Raw genomic sequence first — 15,282 nt, forward strand, 5'->3', positions numbered from 1 at the left:
AGCCGAGACAAACCTAAGGTTAGACATTTTGGGGTACCAAGTATACGGTAGTGAGAATCGAAACCAAGGAATAATGCTCCGATCTTGTATTAACAACCGCAAACCCTTCTTTGTTTCTGGTATTAACTGCCTGATCGGATAATGCCGATGTGTGTTTTATTGACAAACCAACTGCAGCCGCTGCTCTTTAAAGAGCCATCATTTCAGATCGCAAGAGCTCCAAGATATGGTAAATCTCAGCTGATTTCGAGTGTGTTCCATCTTCCGAATAAAAAGAATATGCATGGTTTCTCACCTCAACCCTACTGCAGCCGCCACTCTTTTTCAATCCCTTCTCCCTCATTAACTTCCTAATGTTGGAAACATCGATCCATCTCCCAGCTGAAGCATATATGTTTGACAACAAAACAAATCCAGCTGAGTTCTTCTCTGCTAGTTCACCGAGCTTCCTAGCTGTTCTCTCGGCGATCTCCTCGTTTTATATGTCTTGCAACCACTTAACAGAGCTGCAAGTGCATTAGCTTCAGGTTGGAACGGCATGGAATTAATTAACTCTTCAGCTTCGTATAAGCGTCCAGATCGAGACAGCATATCCACTACACAAGTATAATGTCTTCCCTTTGGCCGTATACCATATACTGACTCCATTTCACCAAAGAACTTGAGTCCTTTATCAACCAACCCACAATGAGAATATGCAAATAGAATGGATAAAAGCATGAGCTCATTAGGTGCAACAGAGGAACTTCTTTCGATTTCTCCAAACAAGGAAAGAGATTCTTTTGCAAGACCACTTTCTGCAAGTCCTTGAATCATAACAGTCCACGAAAACTCATTTCTCCCTGGCATTCTATCAAAAACCTGTTTAGAGCTTTCAATATCTCCAGATTTTGCATACATATCAGTTAAGGCAGTGCCCAAGTAAACATCATAATGGAACCCTTGTTTTAAGATCTTTCCATGGATATCCTTGCCTTTCTCCAATGAAGCCACACTTGCACAAGCAGAAAGCACACTCGAGAAGGTCTGCTTCGTTGGAGATTCCCCAGACAAAAGCATTTCATTGAATACTTCAAACACCTTATCATACTGCTTATGTTCTACATAGCCACCGATTATAGCACCCCAAGAAACATTATTTCGACTAGGCATGTTATCAAACAAATACTTAGCTTCATCAATTTGTCCATTCATACAATAGCCACCAAGCATAGAATTCCATGAAACCACATTCTTGTTTTCAATAGAATCAAAAACCAATCGTCCATCTTCGATATCTCCACATTTACAGTATAAGTCAACAAGAGAACTACTAATAAAAACATCTCCCTGAATCCCCATTTTCTTAACGTGAGCATGTATGTTCCTCCCTGCTCGTAAATTCTCAAGGCTAGCCAATGTACTAAGAATGCAAGAAAAACAAGATATAGTAGGCTTAAACCCTTCTTGAACCATTTTTCGAAAGAGTTTCAAGGCTTCTAGATGATCACCACTCTGACTATACCTAGCAATAATTGCACTCCAAGAAATTTCATTTCTTTCTGGCATCTCATCAAAAATCCTCCTTGCCTCTCCCAAGTCCCCCATCTCCACATACATATCCAGTATCGCTGTCCAAGAAACAACATCTCTTGTATCCATTCGATTGAACAGCCTCCTGGCCATATCAAACTGACGCACCCTTAAACAAAATGTTATCAAAGAGTTGCAAACTGATACATTAGCTTCAAACCCGGTTTTCACTATAAGTCCTAAAACACTCATTCCCAACTCGAAGTCCCCAGTTTCTGTACACGCGCTAATCACAGACGTAAAAGTAACTTGATTAGGCTTAACCCCGGATTCAAGCAACCTAATAAAAAGCTTCAAACCATGAAAGCTAAGCCCGTTTTTCAACAACCCACTAATCCCCGCGGTCCATGAAACCACATTCTTGAATGGATTCATTTCAAAATACCACATTGATTCTTGCATTCTCCCGTATTTCATTGAACCTGAAATCAGCATAGTCCATGTAACCTCGTTTCTTTCAGGCATTTCTTCGAATAGCTTCCGAGCTTCAGACAGACTTCCCCACTGAATATTAGCATTAATCAAACAATTTTGGACAGCTAAATTAAACCCATTAAACTCCTTTAAAATCTGATTAGCTTCATCTAATTGTCTAAAATCAAGGTACATTATTAACAGCTTGATAGCTACAAATTTCTCAGAAAAAATCCCCTGCTTCAGTAAATGGCAATGGAGGACAGTTCCTTCAGTGACCAAGCCTTTATACGAGTAATTCTTTAATAAAGAAGCACATCTTTTAATATAAGAATTAAAGTTTAGGGTTGGGTTGGTCGAGAAAAGGGCTTTCAATGGAGTTTTCATGCTATGAAAATGGAAGGAGAAAGAGATCGGAAAGGAAATGTGTTCGTTGAAATTAGGTTTTTTATTTAAGCTTAATACCAAACTAAATTTTGTGTCCAAACTATAACATACCGTTTTTTACCAGTAGGGTTTTAACGTATTTTTTTACTGGTGTTTAAAGTTTTAGGTGTTCAGACCGTCAACGGTGTTAATTTTTTCAGTTAAGTGTGTTATAATCTGATAATTTTATTTTTTTTAAAAAATATTAAAATATTATTATATTTATAGAAAAATACTAATTTATCATAAATCATAAAAATCCTCAAATTCAAACCTTGACCCGTCGTCGCCGTTCTTTCCGGCTACGACCACGTCGTTGATGTAGTCTCTATGATCCTCATAGTCATATGTCACCGTAGTTGTCACCGATTTGTCGTCGAAATCGCGTAAGATTTCATCCTAGGTTTTACAGAGTATAAAACGTCGATTTGTTGTCAATCGATCACGATTTCACAGGAGTTTTGGTCATCGGGAGAGGTGAGGTTGGATAGAGCTTTGTCAACGGTAAAGGGTGATGGATGAAGGTTTTCAAACTTTTGATGTTATTTCAAAATATTTATGTTTTTTTTAAAATATATAATTTTAATTTTTAGTTTTAAATAAAAAAATTTAAAAATTAAGAGATTGCGATAACGTTTGTAAATTAATATCGTTGACGACCCAAATACCTAGAGTGATAACATTTATAACATTTCTTGTTAATTGGGTAAGTTTACATAAATTAAATAGTTAACGTTTCTTGTTAGTTGGGTAAGTTTACATAAATTTAAATATTAATGTGACATATATACATATAAATTAAGTGTTGATGCACATTATATTATGTTAAAAAAAATATTTATTAAATAAATTATAGTAATTATTTTTACTAAGAATAAATTACACCGATACTTAATAAACTTTTAAGGTGCTTTTAGTTTGATTACTAAACTTTTAGAATTTGTATTATAATCACTAAAGTTTTAATTTACTTTCATTATTGTTATTGTAACGATAATACTAGTGTAACACATTAAAGTTTTCTTCCTAAACAAATCTCAAAGTTCAAAATTTACAGTCATCGTCAAGGTCAAATTTTCGATAAGTTTTTAATCAATCTCGACGAGAAAAATATTTGTTTGGTTATGAAATTAATATAACTTGATTTTAATATTATCCGACGATTGACAATGACAAATAAAATAAATTTAATTTTTAGGTTCAATCAGGATGTATTTGGGATTGGAGGAGTACATTGAGGCCTTAGAACCTATGCAATAGAGTAACTTGAGGCCTAAAACTCTAGCCAAGGATCACCTTATGTTCGTAAAGATTTACCAGCTTGATCAGAGCTGAACCTCCATACTCCATAATTTTACCCAAACAATATCCCAATAAAACAATTCAAATGCTAAACAATAATTTCATGATCCATAAATCAGACATATTATATTTTTCAATAAAAACAAATAACCAGAGACAATGTATCAAGCAAATATAGTTCATAATCGCTAAATCAGGAAATCATGATATCGATCAGGTAAAATATTTAAGGTAACCCATCATTTTTTAGAATAGATAAAACAATTATATAACACATAAGGAACATACCTCAAATAAGAATTAAATTGGGAAATCTATTGAGCACCGGCTTTGCTACATTACAATAACAATAACAATTGAACGAGTAAACACAGGCTCGCGCGGTCAGACAGATCGAGAGAAACTAAGTCGAATCGACGAGCGATCGGGAGAGTATCAAGTAACTTCAACAATCAATATCATAAATCAATCATTGACCTTAAATTAAATGCACGAAGTAAATTAATTAAATGCATATTCATGCTCGGGGTTTAACATTTAATTTGAAGGCTTTCGTGTTAGAATTTGATAAAACATACTTCGGATACATACTCAGAATGTCAAAAAATATTTGATATGATTTCTCAAAAAATATGACCTTTTGATCAAAATCAAAGATTGTCAAAGTCAAAATCAACTCTTGTTAAAGTCAACGGTCCAAACCCATGCCAGTTGACTCGTTTAACCTTAATCACTCTAAGGTTGATCGTTCAATCCGGTCTGATCTAACTAGACCTGTTCAAAGGATTTTCAGCTAATCGAGCAGCCCCACGCACATGGACGACGTACGCGGTGGTCTAACTCAACAAGGATGTCGGTCGTTTTCTCATAATGCTCCAGTTCACTTGATTAACTCAAAACATCGTTAGAAACAATGTTTTTAAAATCGGACTGGACATTGAACCGGTGAAGGTACTGGTTCACTGGTTCAACCGGGTTCAACTGCGGTTAAACCGAATTTTATATAAAATAATATTTTTTTAATTTTACATAATATTCAAAGTAATATTAATATATGTAACACGTTTTTTAAGTTTACAATATTAAAAGGTATAAAAATATCACAAGTCATAACATATATAAATTAAAAATCATAAAATCAAGTGAAACAAAATGATTCAAATAACTACAACATAATATTTAATGTAAAATATATTTAATAATAAATATAATTATATAACTATAATAAAAAAAATGAGGGTTAAAAAAATTATAACAAATGATGTCATTTGGTTTAATTTTTTTATATAAAAAAATCTCACATGACTAAGAAACATAGAAGAGCATTCCAAAAGTTTAAAGAGTAAAAATATAAGAACAAAACAATCTCACATGGCTAATAAACATAAAAGAGCATCCCAACTTACTTCTATAAATAATATAGGTAATTTGACATTCAAAATCATGGAACCTTTTGGTGAGCACAGAACGAACTATTCTTTCGCTTTAATTGAGTTCAAATTTTAGGCTTCAATCGAACTTCTAAATTTTTTTTGGGTTCAAACTTTTTCGAGTTTAAATTTTAATATTATATTTCGAGTTCGAGTTTAACTTGATAATTTTTAGCTCGTGAGTTTTTTAGTCGAATTGGGTTTACTTTTAAAGTTTTTGAGTTCGAGTCGAACTTAACAATACTCGAATTTGACTTAGCTCATTGAACAAACGACGCCGTTTGGTTTAATTTTTTTTAAAAGTAAAAAAGTGAACCGACGATTCAAACCGGTTTTATTGATTTTCAACCTGTTCACCCTAATTTTACCGGTTTTTATCCGGTTCTACCGATTTCAACCGATTCATTGCCAGTCCGATTTTTTGAAGTAACCGGACAGGCCACCGGTTCACGGTTCAACTGATTAAATCGATCGATCCGATCCGATTTAATAACCATGGTTAGAAATCCATCAAAACACGAAGCAAGAAAACAGAAAAACGAATCGGAGCTTATCAACGCCGACGACGGTAGAAACGATGGTGGTGAGAGACCACGATGGTTGACTTTTGGTCGGAATTTAGTGGGGAACTCAACGGTGAGGGCGGTGTGGTCACCGGGCTTCGAAAACGGCGTGAAACCACGAAAATAGTTGCGGTGGCTTGGTTCTCCAACGAAGCTTCATGGCCAATTTGTGGCGTTCGACGATGTTTCATGACAATCAGCCACTAGGGTTTTGATCACACGACCACGACGGTCCTAACGGTGGGGTGGTGCACGTTACGTCGACCGGATGAGATGACGATCGATGGTTGACGGGAATAACGGGGAGACTTGGAAATATTTGGGTATCTTGGTTTTGTTTCTGACCGAAAAAACTTTCTGGAGTTTAAAAGCCAATCCAGATAAACTTAAAGAAATATTTTTATTATTATAAATTCAAACAGTGACCTAATAGGAGTATATTTTCAGTCAGGGTTCAAATCCCCTCAGTCTCACCTATTAAAATATCTAACCATTTCTCAATCTTTTTTCCTTTGGCTGTAGGGAGGGCAAATCCAGAGTTGGGTCCCTACATTTTTAGGGTTTTCAAAGTCTTACGAATGGGTCCCAAAATTAATTTAAAAAATTCAAATTAAAGCCAAATGAAATTGAGGTGTTACAGCTTTATTCCAAAAGTAAAACTCAAATAGGTAAATCGTGTTTTGTCTAATACATGGAGGAAGTCACGGACAAAACATCCTGAAAGACAAGAAAGGGAAAACTAGTATATATGCAGCAATTGCATGAACCGTTGGGTTATTTCATATGCAACGATTTCAACTTTCGTAAAATAGGAACCCTCGGATCCCTATATTCAATCCCAAAAACTTAATTTCTAATTACATCCATGAGTCCATAGAGCTTGCATTTCCTTGTTCCGGTACAAGCCGCACACTCATCGGCTTCTCCGGCTACATGGCTCAAGCAGTGTTTGATCCTATCATTTATGACATCCTGCAATATACGAAAACAAAAGAGAAGACATCCGACAGTCAGGTAAAGCCAACTTACAAGAAAGAGAAACCATCTACAGGACAACATTGTTATTAAAAGGCTTAAGGCTCACATTTATCATGTAGTAGACCCAATTTATCACTTTCGCTCATATCGTGTTTTCGCATCAATTTAGTACTCAAAATTGTTCAGTTACATAATTCTATATCCTACCCTTGACTTAAAACCCTAAGTTATGGTTTATGGTTTAAAATTTATAGTTTAGAGATTATGAGGTTATGATTTAGAGTATTAAGTTAGGGTAGGATATAGAATGATACAATTGAGAAAATTCGAAGGTTAAATTGATGCGAAAATATTATAGGGGCGAAAATAATAAATTGAGTATATTACAGGGGCAAAAGTTACCCTTTTGTGTTGTTAAATCCAAAAACAAGACATGCAGAGAAAGTTCAATTCACTTATTGATGTTTGAGCAATAGCGAAAGCAACTTTCATAATAATTATGTATTTGACAACACTGACCGACTCCTCCGTTTCAAATTTCAATTATATAAGCTAACTAGAAACGACCGATCATGGAAAATCTAGCAAGAGAAAAATACACAAAATTCATTTGAAAAGTGATGGTAATCATAGAGTAAAACAAGATAGTTCATACCGTAAGCAGCTTGAGCATGTCATGGGGTGTTATTATATTTGATACATGTTTGACCAATAATAAAGAAAGTTCCATAACAATCATGCAGTTAACAAAGACTCACAGGCTTCTTTGTTTTGAAACCATATTAGTCAAGCTAGCTATCAAAACAAGGACCATTTGGAAACATAGCAGGAGAAAACTACACAAAAGTCATTCGAAATCAATGGTCACCAATGAGGGAAACAAGATAGTTCAAACCACAAGCAGCTTGGCCAGGCAATAGGGCAGTTATTGCTCACGATACATGTTTGCACAATAACAAGGAACGTTTTGCAACAATCATGTACTTGACAACGACTTACAGATTCCTTTGTTCGTAAATCATATCACTTAAGGAGTCGAGGTACATGTCAAATTGAGGACCGTTTCAAAAAGCAGCAGGAGAAAACTACACAAAACTCATACAAAATCAGTGGTGGCCAACAACGAAAACAAGAGAGCTCCTCACGCAGCTCATGCAAGCCAAGCGGTGTGATTATTAGATATGATACATGCTTGAGCAATAACAAAGGAAGTTTCACAACAACCGTGTACTTGATGATGATTTACTGGCTCCTTTGTTTCAAAACCATATTACTCGAGCTAAATATCAAATTGTGGACCATTTGAAAACTTAGCAGGAGAAAACCACACAAAACTCATATGACATCGACAGTGAACAATAAGGAGAACAAGAGAGTTCATACCACAAGCAGCTCGTGCAGGCCGAGTGGTGCAGTTATCATATACGATACACCAGGGTAATCCTTTGCAGCATCAGCAGTTAAAGATGGGATATCCTTAGAAATAACATAGTGACATTCAGCAAAAACAGAATTACCCGAAACTTCTATAAACACATTAGTTCTTTTTCAAGTCATCAAATGCAAATAAAAATGAGCTACCTGGTACCAATGCCTTCCAGGGAAAAGAAAGAATGGGCTAACGATCACGCGATGTGCCCCTCGTTGAACACACAAACCGAATTCGTCTCTTATTGATGGCTCAGCCAATTCCTAGTTGAATTAGCTAAAAATGTAAGAATTCAGTGCCATATAATATGATTGTAATACCCTAATTTTGTCCTAAAATTAAATAGGAAACAAAATATAAGGACCAAAATTTAAATTGTACCATTATCTAAAAATAAAAAGGAACAAAATATAAGGACCAAACTTGTATTTTACCCAAATTGTAATTTGGTTGGGGCTTTAAAAGCCAATCAGAATGTAAAAAACAGCCCCTCCTTGCCAGAAAGTTTGGAAATGAAAAGAGACTGTTTTTTTTCTTCTTTTTTTAATTCCATTTTTCTTTATTTTTTTCGGGTAAGCTTAGTCCATAGGGGTGGGTTTTTGTCGGTCGGTCGAGTTACCACTACCGGAGAGAGGGTCGCCGTGGTAGTCGGGCCGCCGGAGTTGCTGTCGGAGTTCGTATGACGCCTATGGGTTGTGGTTTTCCGTCGAGTAAGGGAGAGAGAGGAAGATAACGGGGGAGAGTTTTTTTGGGCGGTCCTCCTTTGGTAGTGCTCGTGGTCGCCAGTTGGAGTGCGTGTCACCGGCCCGGTGGCCGGTGTGCTAGGGACGGCGTGTGGTGGCTCAGCCTGGATTGGAGCCTTGAGTGACTCTGTTCGTGAGACAGGGAGAGTTGCTTTTTTTGGGTAAATTACGTTAAGGTCCCTGGGCCTTTAGTTTGTTCTTACGTTTAGTCACCTATTTCGTGGGTAAATCACCCATACTCCCAGTCTTAGTGTCATTTTACGTTTTGGTCACTATAGGGGGAAAATCACCTTTAAGCCCTCTATGTTTTAGTTTTTTTCACTCTAGTCATTTTTTTATTTATTCGAATATATATGTTGATTTTATTTTATTTTAATTTGGTCACTATTTTGATATGTTATTTATTTCAAAGTTAACTATTGACTTTTATTTTATTGCACTTTAACAATTGTTATTTATTTATTGTTTCTAATATTTGATTCGATCTTGTGATGACCAGATCTGGGATATGATCTACATTATTATGATTCAGACTCTGTTAACTACTGACTTATTTTATTGCATTTTAACTGTTGCTTATTTATTTATTGTTTATAATATTTGAATCGATCTTGTGGTAACTCGATCCGGGGTATGATCCACATTATTATGGTTCAGATTCAGCTAACCATTAATTTTTTTATATTTATCTTATTTTATTTTGTTATTTTGTTTGAATTATTTGATTCAATCTTGTGGTGATCAGATCCGGGGTATAATTCACATTATTATAGTTCGGACTTTGCTAACCACTAATTTTTCTAACAGCTAACCTTTCTAACCGCTAATTACAAACTACTAACATTTTATTTTTATTGCATTTTATTTCTGTTATTTAACTTTATACGCTTTTAAATTTACGTATTTTTATTTTATTTATTTAATTTCAATACTTACATTTTATTTGTTTTAATATTCTAATCGTTTATTTCTATCTCTTTATTTTTCTTTACTTTAATTTTATTTATTTAATTATTGTATTTTATTATCTGTTTATTTTACTCTTATAATTTAATTTTTGCATAGTTAAATTTTGTTTCTTTACATATTATCATGTATGTTTAGTTTCTTAGCTTTTATTTTGTTATCGGGGATTACATATTTTTATATAGAGAAAATAACCTCAGTGACCAAAAATCCCATATAATATACGATTTTAACCAACTTTTTCCGGATTTGCCAAAATGACCAACAAAATCGCAATGCGATCGCTAATTCGCAACGCGATCTCCATTATCGCAAATTCGCGTTGCATTTTCGCAATGCGATAGTTGAAAATCGTGTTGCGATGGTCTACAGTATCGTTGCGATTTTCCCAATTCGCAATGCGAATAAGTAAATCGCAACGCGAATTGGGAAATTCGCAATGCGAATAAGTAAATCGCAACGCGAATTGGGAAAATCGCAACGATACTGACTATCGCAATGCGATAATAAAAAATCGCAACGAGATACTTACTTTCGCAACACGATACTGACTTTCGCAACGCGATTTACTTAGCGCCATTCGTATTAACGCGTATTTTTTTTTTCAAATTCCAAACACGTATTTTTTTTTAATAAATCGGAAAATGAACCGTCCACAGTAATCGCAACTCATAACCTCAAACCCAAAAACACAACACTCAATCCCATCTCCATCTCTCACTCTCTACGGCGAAATCCGTCCCCATCTCCGAAGATTTCCGTCTCCATCGCCGGCGAAATCCCTCACAACCATTCACAGTCAAAAATCCCTCACAATCATTCAAAAATGGAAAATCAACCTCCGAGGGTTAGTTTTTTTTTTTTATTTGAAATTTTTGCATTATTTTAGGTTTTTCATATTGAGATTGATGATAAGTTTACTGGTAATTTCAATAATAGATTAACCATTTCACTTAGATATCTTATTAAATTCATTCGATTGCTGCCACTGCTAAACTGTTTAGCCTGTGAAGTTAGTATTTGTCTTTGCTTTGTCTTTTGGTTGAAGTAATGCAGAAGAAGAATAGTTTCGAGAATGAGAATCGCAACGCGGAAATGACTATCGCAACGAGATAATCGCAACGCGAAATAAAAATCGCAACGCGAAACCAAAATCGCATTGCGATTTTCATTTCGCGTTGCGATTTTCATTTCGCGTTGCGATTTTAATTTCGCGGTTGCGATTTTCATTTCGCGTTGCGATTGTCTGGTCGCGATAGTCATTTCGCGTTGCGATTCTCTCGTTGCGATAGTCATTTCCGCGTTGCGATTCTCATTATCTCGTTGCGATTTTCATTTCAACCAAAAGACAGAAACAGTGTTGCAAATTTTAGTTTCAAGAATAAACAACTATTTATGTTTATTGTTTTGTTTTTGGTATATCTTGACAGTGTAATTTTTGGTATATCTAACTTGGTATGTTTATTGTTTTTTTGTAGAAATTTTTTTCGGCTTCATTGACATTAAGGAATAAAGTTAGCCTAGCCACTACAATTGCTTCGAAGCTTTCACCTGCACAAAGAAAATTGTTTGAAGAAACCTGCTTTGGGCCATGGCTGAGAGTACAGCATCCGGGTGGAGATGCTAGTTACACCCATTTGTGGCTTCAGACCATGACTAGCGATCTACCCGACAGTATACAACGTGGTGAGGAAGAGATATGGTTTCATTTTCCACCGGCGTATACTTGTTTTGGGCGGAAGGAGTTCTGCTTAATCACTGGTCTACGATTCGGACACGATGATGTAGGCCGGTACACTCGTCATATCACCCGCCCATCATGGTTATCCAGGGTTTTTCCTGATGAGTCAATAGAGAAGCCGAACTTACACGTCGACGACATGAAGAAATTGTTTAATAAGAAAGATGGTTTACTCGGATGAATGACGTCGATGTTGTCCGAGTATGCCTTCTACTACTTTTGTATGCCGGCTTTCTAGGTAGAGAGGCCAGACAACCTATTCCTCAGGAGCTAATATTATTGGTAGAGGACCTAAATGCATGGAATCTGTTTCCGTGGGGTTCGTATATGGAAAGCTACCTGGACTAAGTTGTCGTCTGCCTTTGATGACCGCAAAAGTTTGCGGGGCGATGGGTCGAAATACACTTTGTCAGGCTTTGTTTGGGCCTTTAAGGTAAGAATTTCTATATAATGTTTTCAAAATTATAATTAATTATTTAACAATTACTAATGTTTGTTATTATATTGTTTGTAGATTTGGATATTCGAGGCTTTCCCCAGCATGCGGACATATGCATTAAAATCCTCAGATGATATTCCTAGGGCTATTTCCTGGAAGAGGAAACGTATGTTGGATTGGGAAGACTTAATACCATATGCGAAAATAAATAATGTAAGTTAACACAAATACTATCATATATAAACAAGTTATTAATAGTAGACGTTTAACTTTGTTTTAGTTTTTATATTATTAGGAGGCCAACACTCCATTAATGAGACTGACACCCACGGAGGCTGAGCTTGCCACTGATTGGTGGCAAGCTAGTCAGCGTTTTTTTGATGGCACGAATGATGAGCAGCCTCCACTTCCTCCACTTCGAGAGCCATCACCTCACCCAGAGCCATCACCTGATCGACCCGACTATACACCTCTACAACGAGAGCCATCACCTATCCCGTCACATCATCGAGTCTCTTCTCCACCATCACCTCATGATAGGCGACCGACAAAGATGCCACGACTTCTATCTCCCTGTTCTCCACCTCCACGGGATGAGTCAAGGGAGTTACGTGATGAGGTCAATGCCTTGCGTGAGGAGATCGGTACTCTACGCGATAACGATAGTGCATGGCGTGTGGAGGTGTCTACTTTACGTGGTGAGGTTGCCGCTCTACGTGAGATGGTAGTATCATTGCAGAATGAGGTTCATACTCTACGCAACGAGGTAAGTTTAAGATTTTCCATATTTAACTTGATGATAAATTTACTCGTAATTTCACTTAAATTAATCATTTCACTTAGATTGCTTAGTAAATTTATTCGGTTGCTGCCAAAACTGCTAAACTTTTTACTTTAACACTGTGAAGTTAGTATTTGTCTTTGTTTGTCTTTTGGTTGAAAGTTTGAAATATATTTATCTTTGTTTTCACTGTTTAAATATCATGTCTGTTTATTTACTGATATTTGTATTTTTATTTAGCGGACCGATAAGGTGGATGCTTTACGTCGGGTTTTTCTTGCACGACAGAGTTCACGCATCAGACGGCGTGCACGTGCTATTAAGTCTCCGTATACCCCAATAGTGCAAAGACACCGCAAGAAGAAGCCGACTCGCCTATCATCCCTCAAGAGTCCACTCCTATCGTTGAAGATGCCCCTATCATTCCTCGAGAGTCCCCTCCCACCGTTCAAGAGGCCACTGTCATCGTTGAAGAGGTCCCTCCCACCATTCAAGAGCCCGATTCACATGGCGTCATATGTAGGATTCTTGAGAAACCCTCTGACGTGCCGGACATGATGGATTCAAGTTGGCTCTCGTATGAGTTACCGGCCAGTACCATACCGGTATCTGAAGAGGAGAGGAAACAACTACGGACACAATTCTGGATAACACCCTTTGGGCTAAGACCGCAGTTGATTTTTATCTACACGAGAGAAGCCAGGGTGTTTCACTGACATATGCAAGCTCAATGATGATATCTATTTGTTGCTTGATCGGTCTTGGTGGGGCGTATTATTAGGGGTCGAAGACAATGGCTATTTCGATGGAGGGGTAAGTCTTATATTTTTCTTATATTTCATTTGATTAATTTGTTTAAAAATTAATGTAATTCACTAATATATGTATTTTTTGTAAAACAGCATATCGATGCGTGGGTGTCACGTCTACTAATAATTAGGAAACTTAAGGAAAATAAAATAAATACACGGTATACAATAATGCCGACGGCTTTTAACGCAGTTCACTTGAAGAATCAACGAGATGAATCATTTGCGTTGGGCAATGGACAAGCTAAACTTTATCCTGCATGGTGGGAGGTCGATAAGGTTAGTGTTTATTTTAGATTGAGTTTAAAGGTATTCATAAATAAGTGCGCAAATGAATGAATTATTACTTATGATTGCAGGTGTTTATCCCTGTTTTGGAACGTAACCATTGGCTTCTCGTCGAGCTTCAGATCCCATCCCTTAAGGCAATAGTATATGACAGCATGATAAATTGCATATCATTGGCTGATTTAAGAGATATTATTAAGGAATGGAGCTCTTATTTGGCTAAATACTTGGATGCGATAAATTATTGGACTCGTTCTGGAACAAGAAGCCAAAGAAGCTCATATTACAGTTAGCAGAGACGAGACCGCACCACAACAAACGAAAGGACCCAGAGGGGATTGTGGTCCTCTCGTATGCTTGGCGTTGGACCGTTTGATCACAGGAAGTATAAAGTATCTACCTCCCACCGATATAGATAGAGCTGCAGTAGGCTTGTGGTTTCGACATTATATGGCTAGATCGATATATACGAGACGCTGCCTACCTGCATCCGCGTTATAAAAATGTCCATAAACAATTGGTATGTTTATAGGCTTGTGGTTTGAAAATGTTTGGTTAAGTACCTAGAATTCAATAATTTGCTGTTTGTAGGTTTTAGATGTGTAGAAAGTGTTGTTTGAGCAAATGTTTGGTTTATGCAGGTTAATCTCAGAAGTGAGCTGCGTGAAAATGATGTATGCCTGCAAAAGTTGATTCAATAGTAGAAGTGTTATTTTCTCTAATAATTATTGCTTATTTTTTGATTGTTTAATTGATTTGTAAAAGGTGATTTGTAAAAGTTGATTTGTTTAATTGATGTTAACATAATTCTTATTTGTGCTTGTTTAATTGATTGAAATGTAATGGTTGATTTTGTTGATTTCAATATGCATTATGTTGAAGGCAAAAAGTACTATCGCAATGCGAAATTAAAATCGCAACGATAGAATCGCAACGCGAAAATGAAAATCGCAACGCGAAATTAAATTCGCGTTGCGATTTTCATTTCGCATTGTGATTCCCTCGTTGCGATTTTCATTTCGCATTGCGATTCTCTCGTTGCGATTTTCATTTCGCATTGCGAAAGTTATTTCCGCGTTGCGATGGACATTAAGATGATTGCCTATTAAGTGATAACAACTGGAACAGATCATAGCAATTTTCAAACTCAAGTTACTAATACATGCCTAACTGAAAATGTTAAAAGTTCACACATAAAATCTACATAATACAACGCTTGCATTTAAAAATCACCTAAGTTAACAGACCCAAAAGGTGAAGCCAGTTGTGATTGGGATTTTAAAGATGATTGCGATTTTGATTGCCTTTTTCTTGACACCATATGAGCTTTGGATTTTGATGATGATCCATATTTTGGTAGAGGAAAAGATGATTGTGATGGCACTGGTGATCCACATGTCA

At 36.3% G+C, this 15,282-nt stretch overlaps 1 protein-coding gene and 1 pseudogene across 1 annotated transcript; both read right to left on the reverse strand.

Annotated features, from left to right (window-relative positions):
• Nucleotides 1-47: 47 nt before the first annotated feature.
• LOC120210161 lies at nt 48-2,425 on the reverse strand (annotated as a pseudogene).
• Nucleotides 2,426-6,473: 4,048 nt separating this feature from the next.
• LOC120210134 (sirohydrochlorin ferrochelatase, chloroplastic-like) lies at nt 6,474-9,094 on the reverse strand. The gene is made up of 5 exons (XM_039208933.1): nt 9,091-9,094; nt 8,734-8,984; nt 8,267-8,377; nt 8,069-8,161; nt 6,474-6,679 (listed from the first exon to the last, which is right to left on the reverse strand). Exons 1-5 carry the CDS (start codon nt 9,092-9,094, stop codon nt 6,554-6,556), a joined length of 585 nt encoding a protein of 194 aa, XP_039064864.1. The 3' UTR covers nt 6,474-6,553.
• Between the last annotated feature and the right edge of the window lie 6,188 nt (nt 9,095-15,282).

Source organism: Hibiscus syriacus, unplaced genomic scaffold, assembly GCF_006381635.1.
Source record: "Hibiscus syriacus cultivar Baekdansim isolate YM2019G1 unplaced genomic scaffold, ASM638163v2 tig00109916_pilon, whole genome shotgun sequence".
Taxonomy (NCBI): domain Eukaryota; kingdom Viridiplantae; phylum Streptophyta; class Magnoliopsida; order Malvales; family Malvaceae; genus Hibiscus; species Hibiscus syriacus.

What these genes read in the sequence shown, in the direction of transcription:
- LOC120210134 (XM_039208933.1), bottom strand. An exon ending in CTGGAAGGCATTGGTACCAG is followed by an intron (nt 8,162 to 8,266) that starts GTAGCTCATTTT and finishes GTTATTTCTAAG; the next exon opens with GATATCCCATCTTTAACTGC. An exon ending in GCCTGCACGAGCTGCTTGTG is followed by an intron (nt 6,680 to 8,068) that starts GTATGAACTCTC and finishes CGTATATTGCAG; the next exon opens with GATGTCATAAATGATAGGAT.